At 36.8% G+C, this 20,607-nt stretch overlaps 1 protein-coding gene across 5 annotated transcripts in view; it reads left to right on the forward strand.

The window, feature by feature from the left end:
- Nucleotides 1–20,607, forward strand: part of RAP1GDS1 (Rap1 GTPase-GDP dissociation stimulator 1) — a 179,687-nt gene that overhangs the window by 155,183 nt on the left and 3,897 nt on the right. For all 5 annotated transcript variants that reach the window (XM_039254241.1, XM_039254240.1, XM_039254242.1 and 2 more), the window contains 2 exons: nt 4,607–4,733; nt 18,443–18,571. In XM_039254241.1, the coding sequence (XP_039110172.1) occupies nt 4,607–4,733; nt 18,443–18,571 (256 nt within the window). The remainder of the gene's footprint in view (nt 1–4,606; nt 4,734–18,442; nt 18,572–20,607) is intronic.

Below are 20,607 nucleotides of genomic sequence, written 5' to 3' on the forward strand. Positions count from 1 at the left end.
CTAGTTAACATATATATGGTAAAAATGGTTTCAGGTGTAGAATTTAGTGATTCGTCACTTACATACAATACCCATGATACAAGATTATAACTTTGTGGTCATATTACAACTTTATGTTGACAGTTCAGTACCAAGTAGGCTGCGTTTGTTTGTTTGTTTGGAGGGCAGGACTGTATATATTTCCTATAGTTGAGTGCATACTGCTGCTAAGCATAGCAGTAGGAACCATGACTGACATACTTTAATGATCAGAACACAAGGTGTGTTCCTTGTGTGAGCTCCAGATTAGAACTGTTTTCAAATTTCACAAACATCAAAGTGGAATCTGTAATTCCTTTTGAGCAGCAGTTTTCAGAATATGTTCCATTGAATAATAACCCTAAGGAATATTCCACAAAGAGAAATTGTTGTATGATCAGATTAGTTAAATAGTTCATTCCTTTTCCCTGCCTTTGAAATTCACAGCACACATTAGCACTACTCTAAAAAACTTCCTTTACTATTGGACATGGGGTCTTTTTGCAAGTTGCATCTATTAAATACATTCCACTGGACATACTTTGGAAAATGCTGTTCTGGAATAAGCTTTTAGACACTAGGTACAAGTATTTTGTTTTTTGGTTTTTTTACATTCCTGTAGATCCTTAACCAACTGTTGTGAATTACAGCACTGTCCTTATGTTATTTTTAAACTTTAAAGATCCCACTCCTTTTAAAGTCACCCTGAATTCTGTCTTAGAGTCCAACCCTCTGAAAGTTTGCACTGACTCACAGGGTTTCACACTAGCTTAGTCATCTCGGCCATATACAGTATATTTCTGCGCTTGTGCCAATAGGTAAAATTTGCATCTTCCTTCGAAAGAGAGCCCTGGGCCAGGACTCCTAAGCAACTAGCTGGACCTTCTGATTTAGATATCAAAAACAGAAAACTATTCTTTCCCTCTACATTACAGGCAAAATATTTAAAAAATGCAGGCATATAAAAATTTCCTCCTGGGGCACCTGGGTGGCTCAGTTGGTTAAGCGTCTGACTTCAGCTCAGGTCATTATCTCACGTTTCGTGGGTTTGAGCCCCGCGTCAGGCTCTGTGCTGACAGCTAGCTCAGAGCCTGGAGTCTGCTTCACATTCTGTGTCCCCTCTTTCTCTGACCCTCCCCTGCTCACGCTGTCTCTCTCTCAGAAATAAATAAAACATTAAAAAAAATTTTAAACAAAATTCCCTCCTGTCAAAGGCACTTTTCTTTATCCTTTTAAGAGTAAAATATTCATCATCAGTTATCAAGCTAAAAACTTGTATAAACAAATGTATTTAGTCATTTGCTTACTCATTTAACAAACATTTAAATCCTATACTGAGAAGTAGTCTTTGATGATACAAAGTTAGAAAGAAAATGTTTTGTTATGTGATTCAGTGGCTGCACCAATCTGCAATCTTATAAATTATCTTGAATTCAGGTCTATTTCAGAACATTACATTGTAATCAGCGTTATAATACAGTTTTCAACATAGTTTGTAGCAGGAATTTATCTCAATTGTTAAGGGAAAATTGACCATAAAAGTTAAATATGCGAGACTGTTATATAGGTAATTTGCCTTGGTTATGTATGTACCAAAATTTAGCTTTCCATAAGATAACTTGAGAAATAGGATTACAAAATAACATATCATTTAAAACTTTGTAAAATACTATAAAGTATGTCCAAAATTTTTGGAGATTTTGCAGATACATCTAGGGTTTAGAAGGATTATCTAGAAAAAAATACCTTACTGTGTATTTCTATAGTTTGCGTATTATAAGTGAAATGATTTCAGAGAAGTTAAACTCTCTGGATTAATTTCAGATGCGGCTTTTAAAATTATTTGTAATTCTCCAGATGAACCTCCTTGCTCTGTGGAGTGGTGCTGATATCCCACTTTTTTAAATATCTTCAAGTTTAAAAATATAACTTTAAAATACATTCATAGAGCCTCTTTAGAGCACATTAAGTGACTGCCTGTGCATGGCACTATGATGAATTTAGTACATATCCTTTTGGATAGACCACAGATGGTCTAACTGCCTGGATTTGAATCTTGGCTCCTTAGCATTTAATCACTGACAAAGTTCATAACTTAATCTAAGCTTTAGTTTCTTCACCTGTTAACTGGAGAAAATATCTAGCTAATGGGATTTTCTGTGAGGATAAAAATATGCTAATATCTGGAAGCTAACTGGTATAATCTCCAGTGTACAATTGTTGCTCTGTAGAGGGTAGCTATCAATACTATTCTCCTTTGTCATATAACACAAGTACAATGCTTCATTTGTCTTTTATCCCCCATTCTGTCAGGCACAGCAACTCCATAGAGAAGCTACCCAGTAAACATTTATTGAAGTAGAAAGAGAGAGGGCAAGCATTTTAAAAAGAAATACTTCAATATCTGCTCAAAAAAATGAGCTGGAAAAGGTCCTATGCTTGGACTTATGGGGGAGCTGTTTGCTTCTGATATGCAGGTTGCTTCTTCATTCATGACCTGCCCCTTCTACTACTACAATGGACTTTCTAGGGTGAATCACAAAATGAAGGATGTAATGATAGGCCAAGAACCTCTTAGGTGACTGTATATGTATCTATGAATCTCCTGTGGTCTTCTTTACTCAATAAGTTCCTTTGTGATTTTTATAAAATTCACTAATTTTAAGAATTTTATTATACCTATTTCAAATAAAATGCTCACCCAGTAAGCAGTATATTAGGAGGCTTTCTTTTCACTAAAAAAAAGGCTTTAAAAGATAACTTTTCACTTAATTAAAAGAGGTTGATGAGAAAAGGCTTGTTGGATGCTAGAACACTACCATAAAAGCTTAGCACTAGGACCCCATTGATTTAGAATGTTTGATCTCTAAATGTGTTTGGGCTCAAAGCAAAGATACTATCTACAGATAGTTTTCTTAAGGATTTATAAAAGGTGGAAGCATTTAAAAAAAAAAAAAAAAAAAAAAACCTTTTTCAAAGGACCTCGGTGGCTCAGTGGTTAAGTGTCCGACTTCAGCTCAGCTCATGATCTCATGGTTTGTGAATTCGAGCCCTGAAGCAGGCTCTGTGTCGACAGGTCAGGAGCCTACTTCAGATTCTGTGCCACCCTCTCTCTGCCTCTTGGCCTGCTCACACACTCGCTCTCTCTTTCAAAAATAAGCAAAAAAATAATTTTTTAAAAACCCTTTTCAGGCAAACCATGAGAGACTCTTGAATGCTGACAAAAACTGAGGACTGATGGATGTGGGGGGGAGGAGGGGATGGGCATGGAGGAGGGCACTTTGGGGATGAGCACTGAGTGTTATGTAGAAACTAATTTGACAATAAACTATTTGTAAAAAAAAAATAAAAAAATAAAAAATTAAAAAAAACCCTTTTCAGATATTTTAGCAAATTAATTTTAAAAATATTTCTAATTACAGTTAGTTTTATACTGTTTCTGAAGCTAATACAGATGGGCTACTTAATATCCGGCACTTCAAATTACTGAAAGTAGAAGAACAAAGAAAATTACTTTTAAAAATTCTCTAATTGAGACTTTCCACTAAATCATATTTAATCAAGAGTTTTCAGGCAACAAAACTGAGATGAAAACAAAAAACAAATGTGATCATTTTAAAAAAATCTCACTTTTGACATATATTCTTATATGTTCTTTTCATATAATAATCTTGTAATTATCACAAAAACCTATGATAACATATTATCCAAACATAATAGGTCAAGTCACAAGATGCAGAGAGGTTCTGTAATTTCCTTGGTCAATGTTGGCACTGGGCTTTTTTCAATCTGGAGCCTGCTGTCTCCTCTGCCATTGGAGAGGACAGAGCTGTAGGTACCATGAGAAATGAGGGAGACAGAATTTTTAAAAGAGATTTTTAATGTTTATTTTTGAAAGCAAGGTGCGGGGGAAAGAAGCACAGAGAGGGAGACACAGAATCTGAAGCAGGCTCCAGGCTTTGAGCTGTCAGCACAAAGCCTGATGCAGGGCCACAACCCAAGAACCCACGAACTGTGTGATTTTGACCTCAGCCAAAGTCAGATATTCAACCAACTGAGCCACCCAGGTGCCCGAGAGAGACAGAGTTTTGATATAAATTCTGCTCAAGTCCCTTTGCATGTAATTCTGTTTTGTCAGATCCAACAAAGGTATAAAAGCTTAAAGAAAACAGAAACTTTACCCGGATCACCTGGGGAACAACTGTGATGCTATAATAAATAAAAATTTGTAAGAAAGGACTTTTTTGTTTTCCAAGTCTTACTCTCTTGTGTTAATCCTGTGGTAAGTCAACATTGGGGGCAATCACACTTTTGTTTCTTTGGTAGCGTCTGGGACTCCTTATTCCTTGCTATGAACTGCAAAGGTCCTTTTCACTTAAGTAATTTAAGTTGTCATCTTTTGAATTTATTTAAAGCTAAAAGCTTTTTCCTTTTCTGTGAAGAAAAAAAAATCATGGTTAAATGTAATGATTCATACAGGACACTGTCAGGAAACCACTCAATTTAACAATGAATTGACTGACTATAGTGCAGTTTCTTTCTGTTTAAAATTTAAAGTTTATAATTCTGTGATATTTATTTATTGTAGGATGTAATTAAAACCATTGTACAGAGTGGTGGCATCAAGCATCTAGTTACCATGGCAACTAGTGAACATGTAATAATGCAGAATGAAGCCCTTGTTGCTTTGGCACTAATAGCAGCTTTAGAATTGGGTAAGTACCCCAGTGTCAAACTTACTTTCTCCTATTTTTATCTTGGATGAAATGAAGCAGAGGAGTGGAATTGAACTCAGACAAAACCTTGACTAGAAACCTTTTGCCAGCGTGTGTGTGTGTGTGTGCGCGCACGCACAACCTATAGCTAAGAATACAGGAAATCGTATTCTGTAGATTACCATGACAGTTTTTGGTTTTGGTAACATTTTTAGACCAATGCTGGACTCTGTTTTAGAGTTTGACTCTTAAATGTTATTTCAAGTTATAGGCACTTAGTAAATACAGAAAACATTTTTAGCAGGCCTCCCAGAGAAAGGAAATATTATTTAGAATACAACAGCACGTTTAGAGTCTGCTACCCTTCCAGTGACCCAGACCTTCTCTTCCATCTCTACTACTGATTCTTTTATCTCCTTCTATCACCATGGTTTCTATTACTTTACAGTATTGCCCTCATTCTAAATTTTCACCTTCTGGGTCACTCGTCTGTGTGTTTTACATTCAGAATTCTGCAAAAGCTGAATTTAAATCAGTTAATTTCTGTCTAGCATATAGCATCCCTATTGGTCAGAATTCTTGAGAAACTAGTTCATAAGCTTCTAACTTATGGATAGTTACCTTTGTCCCAGGAACCAAACTCTAATATAGTCAACTGGGGACAGTAAGTTACATGCCTATGGTTAAGGCCTGAGGCTGCCTTCCACAAAGAAGGACTATAGACTTAGTAGATTTGTCATGTCAAAGCCATTTAGATAAACACTGTTAACTGATCACCTCTTAATTCCCACTGATTACTTATATCCGTAATTCTCACACAGGAGCAAGTGGACCCACCAACCCCTATCCCAAGGGAGAGGCAAAATATAAACGTCATGTATCTTCCTCTAGTGTCACATTTACTTAGATTTTAGATGTGAGAGATTTGGATTTTTTTTGTCTAAACAGGTTTTGAATTTTAAAACAGTTTTTTAAAAAAAATCACAGGTATAAATAGGATGTAAAATTTTTCTGAATTTTAAAGATAAAAGACTTCAGGAAAACAGGCTTATTCTCAGTGACTTGGTCTATAGTTAGAGATGCTGTGAAGGTCATTTTGAGTCCTGGATTAGTCATGACTTCACACAGGGTTTGGGTAGAGTCAGCCTAGAAGTCCAACCATCTTGGGGCATCAGTGATGAAGGTGGGAATCATTGAGGACATTGAATACCAAACTGGGTTCATGGCTTGATTTTAAGTGGTTTAAAGTGATGGGGCAATTTCAGAATATGCTTGACAACCCAGCATGGGATGAATCTGGTTTTGTGCCAGTATCTTCCAAACAAGGTGTAATTTCATCAGCTTCCTGATAGCAAAGCATTTGCCTGAATCTGGTCCCCTTAACCATAGAACTATATAAATTTTGATACATACATTTTTTTATTGTTACCTAATGTTTCCTAGGCTTCTGGGGCTTAAGATACACTTTTTAATACACATCCCACTTTGAAAACCATATTTTTCCAGTCTTGTTTCCTTATAGTCTATTTGATATTATTAAGGAATTATAAATTTGTGTAGATAATAGTATTAAAGCAACACTTTTAAAAGAATCTTTATCTTTTTTTTCTTTTTAGATAACTGTAGATTCACATGCAGTTTTGTAAAAAATCAAAAAATACAGGGGCGCCTGGGTGGCTTAGTTGGTTAAGCGTCGACTTTTGCTTAGGTCATGATCTCATGGTTCGTGGGTTCGAGCCCTGCGTCGGGCTCTGTGCTGACTGCCAGTTCAGAGCCTGGAGCCTGTTTCAGAGTCTGTGACTCCCTCTCTCTCTGACCCTCCCCTGCTCACGCTGTCTCTCTCTCTCTTCTAGAAATAAATAAAACCTTAAAAAAAAAATTTTTTTTAAATCAAAAAATACAGAGATCCCTGTATACTTTACCCAATTTCTTCCAATGGTAACATTCTGCAAAACTATAAATAATATTTTAACTATTCATATAATTTACCAGTCTTAGATTTCCCCAGTCATTTATGTGTATGTTAAGTTCTATCTAGTTTTATGATATGTAGATTGTTGTATCGACCACCCCAGTCAAGATACTGAATGGTTTAACACCACAGATATCCCTCCACTGATAACCACACTCACCTACTTCCTACTTCTACCCCTCCCCTTGCTTCTAATCCCTGGAAATCACTAATCTGCCCTTCCTTCTAAAATGTTTTATATATAGAATCATGTACTATGTGACTATTTGGGATTGTCTTCCATAATTTCCTAAAGAGTCATCCAGTTTGTTTGAGCATCAATATTTTTTTTATTGCTGAATAGCGTTCCATGGTAGGTACATACCAGTATTTGTTTAAGCATTCCTATCAAAAAACATCTGGGCTGATTCCAGCTTGAGGCTTTTAAAAATAAATAAATGCTATAAACATTCATGTGTAAATTTTTATGTGAGCATTGTATCCATTTCTTTGAATGTCTAGGAGTGCAGTTGCTGGGTTGTATGGTAACTACATGTTTAATTTTTGAAGAAACCGTAAAACTATTTTCCAGAATGACTGTACCATTCTACATTCCCACCAGCACTATATGAGTGATCTAGTCCTCTCCACAGCCTCATCAAATATTTGGTGTTGACACTATTTTTTATTTTAACCATCTGATAGCTGTAGTTAAGTCATTATGGTTTTAACTTCATTTTTCTGATGATAAGCATGTGAAAAGATGTTCATCATTATTTGCTACCTGTATACATTCTTTGGTGAAATACCTATGGATATTTTTTGCTTATTTTCTTCTTTCTTTCTTTTTTCTTTTTCTTTTTTAATTTACATCCAATTTAGTGAGCATACAGTACAATAATAATTTCAGGAGTAGAATCCAGTGATTCATCACCTATATATAACACCTAGTGCTCATGCCAACAGGTGTCTTCCTTAATGCCCCTTTCCCATTTAGCCATCACCCCACCACAACCCCTCCAACAACCCTCAGTTTGTTCTCTATATTTACGTCTCTTATGTTTTGTCCTCCTCCCTGTTTATATATTATTTTGCTTCCCTTCCCTTATGTTCATCTGTTTTGTATCTTAAGTTCCTCATGAGTGAAGTCATATGATATTTGTCTTTCTCTGACTTACTTTGCTTAGCATAATACCCTCTAGTTCCATCTATGTTGTTGCAAATGGCAAGATTTCATTCTTTTTGATTGCCTAGTAATACCCCATAACACTTCATATATACCACATCTTATTTATTCATTCATCTCTCAATGGTCATATGGCTCTTTCCGTACTTGGGCTGTTGTCAGTTGTGCTGCTATAAACATTGGGGTGCGTGTGTTTATTCAAAACAGCACACCTGTATCCTTTGGATAAATACCTAATAGTGCAATTCCTGGGTCTTAAGATAGTTCTATTTTTAATGTTTTGAGGAACCTTCATACTCTTTTCCAGAGTGGCTGGCATCAGTTTGCTTTCCCACCAGCAGTGCAAAAGGGTTCCTCTTGCTCCACATCTTCACCAACATCTGTTGTTGCCTGAGTTGTTCATGTTTGCCATTCTGACAGGTGTGAGGTGGTATCTCATTGTGGTTTTGATTTGTATTCCCCCAATGATGAGTGATGTTGAACATTTTTTCATGTGTCTGTTGGCCATCCAGATGTCTTCTTTGAAAAGTGACTATTCATGTCTTTTGCCCATTTCTTCACTGGATTATTTGTTTTTTGGTGTTGAGTCTGATAATTTCTTTATAAATTTTGGATACTAGCCCTTTATCTGATAAGTCATTTGCATATATCTTCTCCCATTCCGTGGTTGCCTTTTAGTTTTGCTGATTGTTTCCTTCACAGTGCAGACACTTTCTCTTGATGAGGTCCCAATAGTTCATTTTTGCTTTTGTATCCCTTGCCTCCAGAAACATGTTGAGTAAGAAATTGCTGCGGCCAAAGTCAAAGAGGTTGTTGCCTGCTTTCTCCCTCAGGATTTTGATGGCTTCCTGTCTTACGTTTAGGTCTTTCATCCATTTTGAGTTTATTTTTGTGTGTGGTGTAAGAAAATGATCCAGGTTCATTCTTCTGCATGTTGCTGTCCAGTTTTCCCACCACCACTTGCTGAAGACTGTCTTTATTCCGTTGGATATTCTTTCCTACTTTGTCAAAGATTAGTTAGCCATATGTTTGTGGGTCCATTTCTGGGTTCTCTATTCTCTTCCATTGCTCTAAGTGTCTGTTTTTGTGCCACTACCATACTGTCTTGATGATTACAGCTTTGTAATACATCTTGAAGTCTGAGATTGTGGTGTGTCCAGCTTTGGTTTGCTTTTTCAGGGTTGCTTTGCCAATTTGGGATCTTTTCTGGTTCCATAGAAATTTTAGGATTGTTTTTTCTAGTTCTGTGAAGAATGCTTGTGTTATTTTGATAGGAATTGCCTTGAATATGTAGATTGCTTGGAGTAGTATTGACATTTTAATAATATTTGTTCTTCTATTCCATGAATATGAACAAAAACAGTATTTGTTTTTCCATTTTTTTATGTGTCTTCTTCAATTTCCTTCATAAGCTTTCTATAGTTTTCAGTGTGTAGATTTTTCACCTCTTTGGTTAGGTTTATTCCTAGGTATTTTATGGGTTTTGGTGATTTCTTGATTTCTCTTTCTGTTGCTTCATTATTGGTATATAGGAATGCAACTGATTTCTGTGCATTGACTTTATATCTTGTGACTTTGCTGAATTTGTGGATCAGTTCTACCAGTTTTTTGGTAGACTCTTTTGGGTTTTCCATATAGAGTATCATGTCACTTGTGAAGAGTGGACATTTGGCTTCCTCCTGGCTGATTTGGATAACTTTTATTCCTTTGTGCTGTCTGATTGCTGAAGATAGGACTTCCAGTACTATGTTCAATAACAATGGTGAGAGTATGGGGCGCCTGGGTGGCTTAGTCGGTTAAGCGTCCGACTTTCGCTTAGGTCATGATCTCGCGGTTCGTGGGTTCGAGCCCCACGTCGGGCTCTGTGCTGACTGCCAGCTCGGAGCCTGGAGCCTGTTTCAGAGTCTGTGTCTCCCTCTCTCTCTGACCCTCCCCTGCTCACACTGTCTCTCTCTCTCCTAGAAATAAATAAAACATTAAAAAAAAAAAAAAACAATGGTGAGAGTAGACATCCTTGTTATGTTCCTGACCTTAGGAGGAAACTGTTTTTCCCCATTGAGGATGATATTAGCAGTGGGTCTTTGATATATGGCTTTTATGATATTGAGGCATAATTCTTCTATCTCTACTTTTTTGAGGGCTTTTCTCAAGAAAGGATGCTCTATTTGTCAGATGCTTTCTCTACATCTACTGAGAAGATCACATAGTTCTTGTCCTTTCTTTCATTAATGTGATATATCACATTGATTTGTAGATATTGAACCAGCCCTACATCCCAGTTATAAATCCCACTTGATCATGGTGAGTTATTATTTTAATATATTGTTGGATCCGGTTGGCTAGTATCTTGTTGAGAAGTGTTGCATTCATATTCATCAAGGAAACTGATCTGTAGTTCTCCTTTTTAGAGGGTTCTTTACCTGGTTTTAGAATCAAGGTAATGCTGACCTCAGAGAATGAGTTTGAAAGTATTCCTTCCATTTCTGTTTTTTGAAACAGCTTCAAAATAATAGGTCTTAACTCCTCTTTAAATGTTCGGTAAAAGACATTTAAAATAGAGTTAATACCCATTCTCCTCAAGCTATTCCAAAAAATAGAAATCGAAGGAAAACTTCCGGACTCATTCTACAAAGCCAGCATCACTTTGATTCCCAAGCCAGACAGAGAACCAACAAAAAAGAGAACTACAGGTCAATATCCTTGATGAATACAGATGCAAAAATCCTCAACAAGACACTTGCAAATCGAATTCAACAGCACATAAAAAGAATTATCCACCATGATCAAGTGGGATTCATTCCTGGGTTACAGGGCTGGTTCAGTATTCACAAATCAATCAATGTGATACATCACATTAACAAAAGGAAAGATAAAAACTATGATCCTGTCGATAGATGCAGAAAAAGCATTTGACAAAATACAGCATCTCTTCTTAATAAAGACCCTCGAGCAAGTCAGGATAGAAAGCACTTACTTAAACATCATAAAAGGCATCTATGAGAAGCCCTCAGGTAACAACATCCTCAATGGGGAAAACTGAGAGCTTTTCCCGTGAGTTCAGGAACACTACAGGGATGTCCGCTCTCACCATTTTTGTTTAACATAGTGCTGGAAGTCCTAGCATCAGCAATCAGACAACAGAAGGAAATAAAAGGCATCAGAATTGGCAAAGAAGAAGTCAGACTTTCAAAAAAAAAAAAAAAAGTCAAACTTTCACTTTTCGCAGACGACATGATACTCCACATAGAAAACCCGACAGACTCCAAAGGAAGCCTCCTAGAACTGATCCATGAATTCAGCAAAGTCGCAGGATACAAAATCAATGTACAGAAATTGGTTGCATTTTTATACACCAACAATGAAGCAACAGAAAGAGAAATCAAGAAACTGATCCCATTCACAATTGCACAAAAAACCATAAAATACCTCGGAATAAACCTAACCAAGGGTACAAGAGATCTGTATGATGAAAACTATAGAAAACTTACGAAGGAAATTGAAGAAGACACAAAGAAATGGAAAAACATTCCATGCTCATGGATTGGAAGAATAAATATAGTTAAAATGTCATTACTACCCAAAGCAATCTACACATTCCATGCAATCCCAATCAAAATTGCACCAGCATACTTCTTAAAACTAGAACTATCCTAAAATTTGTATGGAACCACAAAAGACCCTGAATACCCAAAGTAATATTGAAGAAAAAGAAAACCAAAACGGGAGGCATCACCATCCCAGACTTTAGCCTCTACTATAAAGCTGTCATCATCAAGACAGTATGATATTGGCACAAAAACAGACACATAGATCAATGGAATAGAATTGAGAACTCAGATCTGGACCCAAAAGTATACAGCCAACTAATCTTTGACAAAGCAGGAAAGAGTATCCAGTGGAAAAAAGACAGCCTCTTTAACAGATGGTGCTGGGAGAACTGGATAGCAACATGCAGAAGAATGAAACCAGATCATTTTCTCACACCATACACAAAAATAAACAAAATGGATAAAGGACCTGAATGGGAGACAGGAAACCATCAAAACCCTAGAGGAAAAAGCAGGAAACAACCTCCTTGACCTCCACTGCAGCAATTTCTTACTTGACACATCCCCAAAGGTAAGGGAATCAAGAGCAAAAATGAACTATTGGGACCTAATCAAGATAAAAAGCTTCTGCACGGCAAAGGAAACAATCCATAAAACTAATAGGCAACTGGCAGAATGGGAAAAGATAGTTGCAAATGACATATCAGATAAAGGGCTAGTATCCAAAATCTATAAGGAACTCGCCAAACTTCACACCCGAAAAACGAATAATCCAGGAAGAAATGGGCAGAAGACATGAACAGAACTTCTCCAAAGAGGACATCCAGATGTCCAACAGACACATGAAACGATGCTCAACATCACTCATCATCAGGGAAATACAAATCAAAACCACAATGAGCTAGCCACCGGTCAGAGTGGCTAAAATGAACAAATCAGGAGACTATAGATGCTGGAGAGGATGTGGAGAAACAGGCACCCTCCTACACTGTTGGTGGGAATGTAAACTGGTGCAGCCCCTCTGAAAAACAGTGTGGAGATTCCTCCAAAAATTAACACTAGAACTCCCCTATGACTCAGCAATAGCGCTGCTAGGAATTTACCCAAGGGATACAGGAGTGCTGATGCAAAGGGACACATGTACCCCAATGTTCATAGCAGCACTCTCAACAATAGCCAAAACATGGAAAGAGCCTAAGTGTCCATCAACTGACAAATGGATCAAGAAGATGTTTATCTATATAATGGAATACTACATGGCAGTGAGAAAGAATGAAATCTGACCATGTGTAGCAACATGGATGGAACTTGAGGGTTTTTGCTGAGCAAAATTAGGCAGAGGAGGACAGCTACCATATGTTTGCATGTATAGGAGGATTAGGAGGAACTTAATGGAGAACCATGGGGGAGAAGAAGGGGTAAAATAGTGGGGGAGAGGGAGAGAGGCCAACCATGAGAGACTCTGGAATGTTGAGAACAAACTGAGGACTGATGGGTGTTGGGGGGAGGGCAAGGAGGTGATGGGCTTGGAGGACAGCACTTGTGGGGATGAGCACTGGGTGTTATATGGAAACCAACTTGACAATACACTAAGGAAAAAAATTTTTTAAATTTAATAAATGTTCTGTAGAATTCCCTTGAATAGTCATCTGGCCCTGGACTCTTATTTTTTGGGAGATTTTTGATTACTAATTCAATTTCTATACTGGTTATAGGTCTACTCAAATTTTCTATTTGTTCTTGTTTGTTTTGGTAGTTTATAGGTTTCTAGGAATTTGTCCATTTCTTCCAGATTGCCCAATTTATTGGCATATAGTTGCTCATTATAGTCTCTTACTATTGTTTGTATTTCTGCAATGTTGGTTATAATCTCTTCTCTTTCATTCTTGATTGTATTTATTTGGGTCCTTTACTTTTTCTTTTTGATCAGACTGGCTAGGGGTTTATCAGTTTTCTGAATTCTTTCAAAGAACCAGCTCTTGGTTTTATTGATCTATTCTTTTTTTTTTTTTTAATAGTATTGATTTCTGCTCTAATCCTTATTATTTCCCATCTTCTGCTGGTTTGGGGTTTTGTTTGCTGTTCTTTTTCCAGATCTTCAAAGTATAAGGTTAAGTTTTGCAGCTGAGACCTTTCTTCCTTCTTTAGGAAGGCCTGGATTGCTATATATTTCCCTCTTACGACTGGCTTTGCTGCATCCCAGAGGTTTTGGGCTGTGGTGTTATCATTTTAATTGGCTTCCATGTCTTTTTTAATTTCCTCTTTAACTTTTTGGTTAACACAGTCATTCTTTAGTAAGATGTTCTTTAGGTTCCAAGTATTCATGGTTTTCCAAATTTTTTCTTGTGGTTGATTTCAAGTTTCATAGCATTGTGGTCTCAAAATATGCACAGTATGACCTAGGTCATGTACTTGTTTAGGGCTGATTTGTGTCCTAGTATGTAATTTATTCTGGAGAATGTTCCATGTGCACAATGTTCCATGTGTATTCTGCAGCTTCTGGATAAGTCCATCTGGTCTAGTGTGTCATTGTTTCCTTGTTGACTCTCTGCTTAGACAATCTGTCCATTGCTGTAAGTGGGATATTGAAGTCCTCTACTATTATGGTATTATTTCAAAGTTTTTCTGTGTTTGTGATTGATTTATATATTTGTGTGCTATTTTTTTATGTTGGGGATGTAAATATTTACAACTGTTAGATCTTCTTGTTGGGTAGGTCCCTTAGTTATGATATAATGCCTTTCTTCATCTGTTACAGTCATTATTTTAAAATTTAGATTTCTAAAAATGTATGGATATTCTTGCTTTCTTTTGCAGCAGTTAGCATAATAGATGGTTCTCCATCCCCTTACTTTCAATCTGAAGATGGCTTTAGGTCTAAAATGGGTTTCTCGTAAACAGCAAATAGATGTATCTTGTTTTCTTATCCATTCTGGTACCCTGTCTCTTGATTGGAGTGTTTAGTCCATTGACATTTAGGGTGAGTACTAAAATATATAAACTTATTGGGGCGCCTGGGTGGCTTAGTCAGTTAAGCGTCCGACTTTCGCTTAGGTCATGATCTCACGGTTCGTGGGTTCAAGCCCCGCGTCAGGCTCTGTGCTGACTGCCAGCTCAGAGCCTGGAGCCTGTTTCAGTCTGTGACTCTCTCTCTGACCCTCCCCTGCTCACGCTGTCTCTCTCTCTCTCCTAGAAATAAATAAAAAATATTTAAAAAAAAAAATAAAATATATGAACTTATTGCCATTGGATTGCCTGTAGAGTTGGAGTTTCTGGTGGTATTCTCTGGTCCTTTATAGTCTCTGTTGCTTTTTTTTTTTTTTTTTTTTTAATTTATTTTTGAGACCGAGCATGAGTGGGGGAGGGGCAGAGAGAGAGGAAGACACAGAATCTGAAACAGGCTCCAGGCTCTGAGCTGTCAGCACAGAACCTGATGCAGGGCTCGAATCCACAAGCCGTGAGATCATGACCTGAGCTGAAGACAGATGCTTAACTGACTGAGTTTTCCAGGCGCCCCTAGTCTTTGTTGCTTTTGGTCGTTTTTGTTTTGTTTTGTCTTTCTCCCCTCACAAAGCCCCCTTAACATTTTTTTCAGAGCTGGTTTAGTGGTCACGAACTCCTTTAGTTTTTGTTTGAGAAACTCTTTCCTTCTATTTTGAATGACAGCCTTGCTGGATAAAGAATTCTGGCTACATATTTTTCTGATTCAGCACTTTGAATATAGCCTTCCATTCCTTTCAGGCCTGCCAAGTTTCTGTAGATAGGTCTGCTGCAAACCTGAACTGTCTTCCCATATATGTTAAGGACTTTTTTCCCTTTGCTGTTTTCATCATTCATTCCTTGTTTGTGTATTTTGTGAATTTGACTCTGATATGCCTTGTTGATGGTCAGTTTTTGCTGAGTCTAATGGGAGTTTCTGTGGTTCCTGGATTTTGATGTCTGTGTTTTCCCCAGGTTAAGAACATTTTCTACTATGATTTGCTCACATAAACCTACCCCTTTTTCTCTCTCTGCATCTTATGGGACCCCTATGATTCGGATGTTATTCCTTTTTAATGTATCACTGAGTTCTCTAATTCTTTTATCATGCTTTTCTTTGCCTTAGTTTTTTTTTTTTTTTTTTTTTGCTTCATTATTCTCCATAAGTTTGTCTTCTGTATTGCTGATTTGCTGTTCTGCTTCATCCATCCTTGCCACCGTGGCATTCATTTGAGATTGCATCTCAGTTATTTCATATTTAATTTTGTCCTGACTAAATTTTACTGCTTTTATCTCTGCAGAAAGGGATTCTATGCTTTTGTCAACCCCAGCTAATATTCTTATCATCGTGATTCTGAATTCTGGTTGAGACATCTTGCCTATATCTAGGTTTACTTAATCCTTTGCTGTCATTTCTTCCTATTCTTTCTTATGGGGTGAATTCCTTTGTTTCATCATTTTGAAGGAAGGAAAAGAATTAATAAAATAACATTAATGAGTAACTAATAAAAAATGAAAATGTAATTAAAAATTACAACACACACACAGAATCAAGTAAAGGAAGCTAGATCCTAGGTGTATTTTGGTGTGGCTGTTGAATGAAGCTTGGTAGAATAGAATAGAAAAGAAAGGGAAAGTAAAGAAAAGGAAAAAAAGGAAAAGAAAATACTAAAAAATGTTTAAATATATACAGTAAAATAGAATAAATTGAAATGAAGAAAGACTAAAAAGTTTACCAAAAAATAGAAATATAGAAAATTTTTTTAAATTTTTATAAAAATGGAAAATAAAAATAAATTTTTTCTCTTTTTCTGTCCAAGAATAATAAAGAATATGAGTAGATGGACCAATCAACATACTGAAATCAGAATGAAATTACATCCAGTTTCCCCTAGAAGACAAACTATGAAGCACTTTATAGTCCATACACTAAGCAAGGGGGAGAGATTTGTGGTCGTCCTCTAGGGCTTGGTTGGCACAGACAGGGCTCTGTTCTTCGCTAGGTGGTGCTGCTTATCTTACTGGGGTGGATTGGTATAGTGTGCATATGCATATATGTGCATTCATGGGGGTGTCATCCAGCTTCCCAGTCTCTAGCATCAGAACTGTGTTCTTGCCAACCAGTAATCAAGCATCTCCCCTTTGTCTCCAGCTTCTCTCTACTTCCCGCTGCTTCAGTGTCCACCACCAAGCCATCAGCCTGCCGAGCAGCACCTCCCTCCCAAATTTTATCTCAGATGTGTTTCTGTGTTTCTAAACCCCTCAAGTCCTGCGGCTTGAACTCACCCTTACTTTCGAAGGGAGAGTGTCACTGAGCAACAGCCAGGTGCCGACCCACTCCCAGGAATTCTGCGACCACGCAACTATAAAGGCCCAGAGACAGTGTCCTGGTGCCAGCCCATTCCAGAAAAATTTTGCACAATGGTGGAACAGCAGCTGTCCAGGGACTGTGGTTAATCACAACACACATCTGGTTCTAGTTCCAGGCTTCACCACACCCTAGCATCCTTGTTCCAACACTAGCAAACTTGTCTGTAATCTGGAGTCCACTGGGACCTTTGCCTGTGGGGAAGCTGCACAGCCTCTACCACATATCTTCCTGGCAGGGGAACCTCCTCTCCCCTGTAGCCCAAGGACTCCTCGGGCTCCTGGAAATTTGTCCTTCTCACAAGAGCCCCACCAGGTATCAAGCTGCAGAGTCTCCAACTCTGCACTCCCCTATTTATAGAGTCTTAATGGTATTGAACCTCTCTCCCTTCTCCCTTTCTTTTTCAGTTTCTTGTGGGTGTTTCTACTCTTTTTCTTTCCCGTTGCTTTGGGGGAGGAGGGGAGTGCTTTTGCTGTACTCTCCCACCTGTCTTCATTCTCTCTATGCAAACAAAAACAGCTCCCTACCCTCTGTGACTTCTCTCTCCCCAGTTCACCTCTCTGCACCACATGTCTGCCAAGTCCTGTGGCCCTAGTTATACAGATTGTCGTGTTGGCCCTCAGCTCAGTTTTCTAGGTGTGCAAAATGGTTTGGTACTGATCTAGCTGCATTTCAGGGATGAAAGAAGCAGAGAATTTCCATGCTGCTCTGCCATCTTGGCCCCTCCCTTTTTGCTCATTTTCTAACTGTTGAGTTAAAAAATATTTTATATATTCTAAAAGCTTTTTAGTTTTACGTTTTCCACTTAAGTCTGTAACCCATTTTTAGTTAATATCTGTACAAGGTGTGTGGTTTAGGTCAGCGTTTCTTCAACTTGCTTATGGATGTCTAATTGCCAGCACTGTTTGCTGCAGAAGCTATCTTTCCTCCACTGAATTGATTTTGTACCTTTTTCAAAATCATTTGAACATATTTGTGTGGGTCTGTGTTGGGGGTTCTCTGTTAAATTCTCTGTCTCTCCACCAGGACCACACTGCCTTGATAACTGTGCTATATAGTGAGCCTTAATATCAGGTAGAAAAATTCCTCCCACTTTATCTCTTATCAAGATTATTTTCCTACTCTAGGGTCTGTGGCTTTCCATATAAATTTTAGTATAAACTTACCAATTTTCTATAAAAATCCTCCTGGGATTTTGATAGGAGTTGCATTAAGAGTCTTCATTCCTAAAAGACAAATACCTAAATACATATGGAAGAATGTCATTTGTAGGATTTGCTCCAAAATAATTTGGGATGGGTAAGAGTAGGTGAATGAAACTAGAACAAGATGAACAAGTTTAGACATAGTTTTTAAAGATAATAATAAGTAGTTTATCATTATGTAATCTTTTCTACTTTTGTATATGTAACATTTTCCAAAATAAAGATTCTTAATTGCCTCATATTAAAAGGAATATTATACAACCAAATTTTAAGCTTTAACTCCTGAAATACCTGAATTTTTAACTCTGCTTTTTAAATAAGGTCTAAATATAATATTCTCTCTCTAGGTCATTGTTATTTAATCAATTCCTTTTGGGTGCTTTTATGTGGTCAGTTTCCAGTAAGGGAATCAATATTTAGCTATATTACACCAGGCTCATGAACATAACTGATACTTTGTTTCATATTGCAGGCACTGCTGAGAAAGATCTAGAATGTGCTAAACTTGTACAGATTTTACACAGACTGCTAGCAGATGAGAGAAGTGCTCCTGAAATCAAATATAATTCCATGGTCTTGATTTGTGCCCTCATGGGATCTGGTAAGTATTTCTTCTATCATTTTACATCTATCAACATATGCTTGACATTAAATAATCAATAATAATAAATGATGGCTTTGGGTTTAAAGAACATTAGAAATTAGTTTATGGAGGATATGAGTACTTAAAAATATTTCCAAAAGATTCATACTTTAACACTGAAATTATACAGCAAATAATCAAAAATCAGTGTGAAAAATTAAAACCTGTTAGTTTCATTATCTCAAATATTTTATATAAAGAACAAGTTGTGATTTTGTATATCTTATTAGCTAAGTGATTTGGTAAAGAAATCATTGGCATATCTTGGTATATGTTCCATGGACACTGAAAAGAATGTATATTCTACTGTTTATTGGGTGGAGTGTTCTTTAAATGTCAGATCCTTTTGGTTGTTGGTAGTGGAATTGAGTTTGCTGTATTACTTGGATATTCTGACTAATTGCTTTGTGTGTTGTTGAGGCAGGGGTGTTGAAATCTCCAAAAATAATGTTAGATTTGTCTGTTTCTCCTTTTAGTTTTGTAAATTTTTGCTTCACATATTTTGCAACTCTTTTGGTAGATACACCTTTAGGATTATTGTGTCTTCCTGGTGGATTGACCTTTCTAGCATTATGTAATGTTCCTCTCTATCTCTGATAAATTTTTTTGCTTAGAAGTCTACTTTCTCTGATATTAATATAGCAACTTCTACTTTCTTTTGAATAACATTCATGGGATCTTTTCCCCTACCCTTTTAGTTTCAGTCTGCTTTATCATTATGTTTGAAGTATAGACAGCACCTTGTTAGGCCATGTGCTTTAATCCACTCTGTCAGTCTCTTTTAATATGTTTTTAGACCATTTATATTTAATGTAATGACTGGTGTTATGGCTTACATCTGCAGTTTAATTTTTTTTATTTTCTGTTTGTTTCTCATTCCTGACTTCTTATTGATTGCTTCAACATTTAGTCCCATTACCCTCCCCTCATTTATAATTATCTCAGATATTTCCTCTTATTTACAACAGCATTTAGACATTGTTACAACTTTTGTTTTCAACCATCAAATATAATTTAGAAAACTCAAAGTGAAGAAAAATCTACCACATTTATTTACATCTTTGCTATATGTGTTGTTTTCCTTCCTTATGTTCCGAGGTTTTTTTTTTTTTTTTTTTTAAACATTTTCTTTCTTTTTAGAGAACCTACTTTAGCCATTTTGGGGGGTTAGGTCTGCTAGTGACAAATTTTCTTTGTTTCCTGTTATTTTAGAATGTCTTGATTTCCCTTTCTTTTTGTGAAAAATATTTTCTCTGGGTACAGAATTTTTCTTTCAACACTTGATAAATGTGTCACTTTCTTCTGGCCTCCGTAGTTTAAGAAAAAGGCACAGTCTTCCTATTCTTTTATTCTCTTGTTGGTAAGGTATCAAGATTTTTTTTTTTTTTTGTCTTTAATATTCAAGTTTGACTGTGATGTGTCTTGGCATGGATTTCTTTGGATTTATCAAGTTTTCTCACCTTCATGAGTCTATAGGATTTATGTCTCTTGATAAACTTGGAAAGTTTTTTAACCATATTTCTTCAGGTACTTTTTCATCCCTACCCTATTTCTCCTCTCTTTCCAATTCTCTAGGCAGGAATAGGAGATCTTTAGTTATATTCTACAGGCCCCTGAACAGTTTTGTTAAATTTTTCCCAGATTTTTATCTCTCTGACTCAAATTGGTAATTTCTGTTCTTAAAGTTCACTCATTTCTTCTATCCCCTCCATTCTGATTCAAGACTATCCAGTAAGTTTTTATTTCAAATGCTATAGCTTTGGGTCCTAAAATACCCATTTGCTACTTCTTTATGTCTTCTATTTCCTCCCTGAGACTCTTATTAAGGCATTTTTTAATGTAATATATAGAGTTTACCATTATAACCATTTTTAAATGTACAGTGTAGTGGCAGAGTAGTACATTCACACTGCTGCACAACCATCACCACCATTATTTTTCCCAAACTGAAACTCAATACTTGTTACAATATAAGTCACCAGTCACCCATCCCC

Source organism: Hyaena hyaena, unplaced genomic scaffold (assembly GCF_003009895.1).
Source record: "Hyaena hyaena isolate Hyena2069 unplaced genomic scaffold, ASM300989v1 scaffold_480, whole genome shotgun sequence".
In the NCBI taxonomy this organism is placed as follows: Eukaryota; Metazoa; Chordata; class Mammalia; order Carnivora; family Hyaenidae; genus Hyaena; species Hyaena hyaena.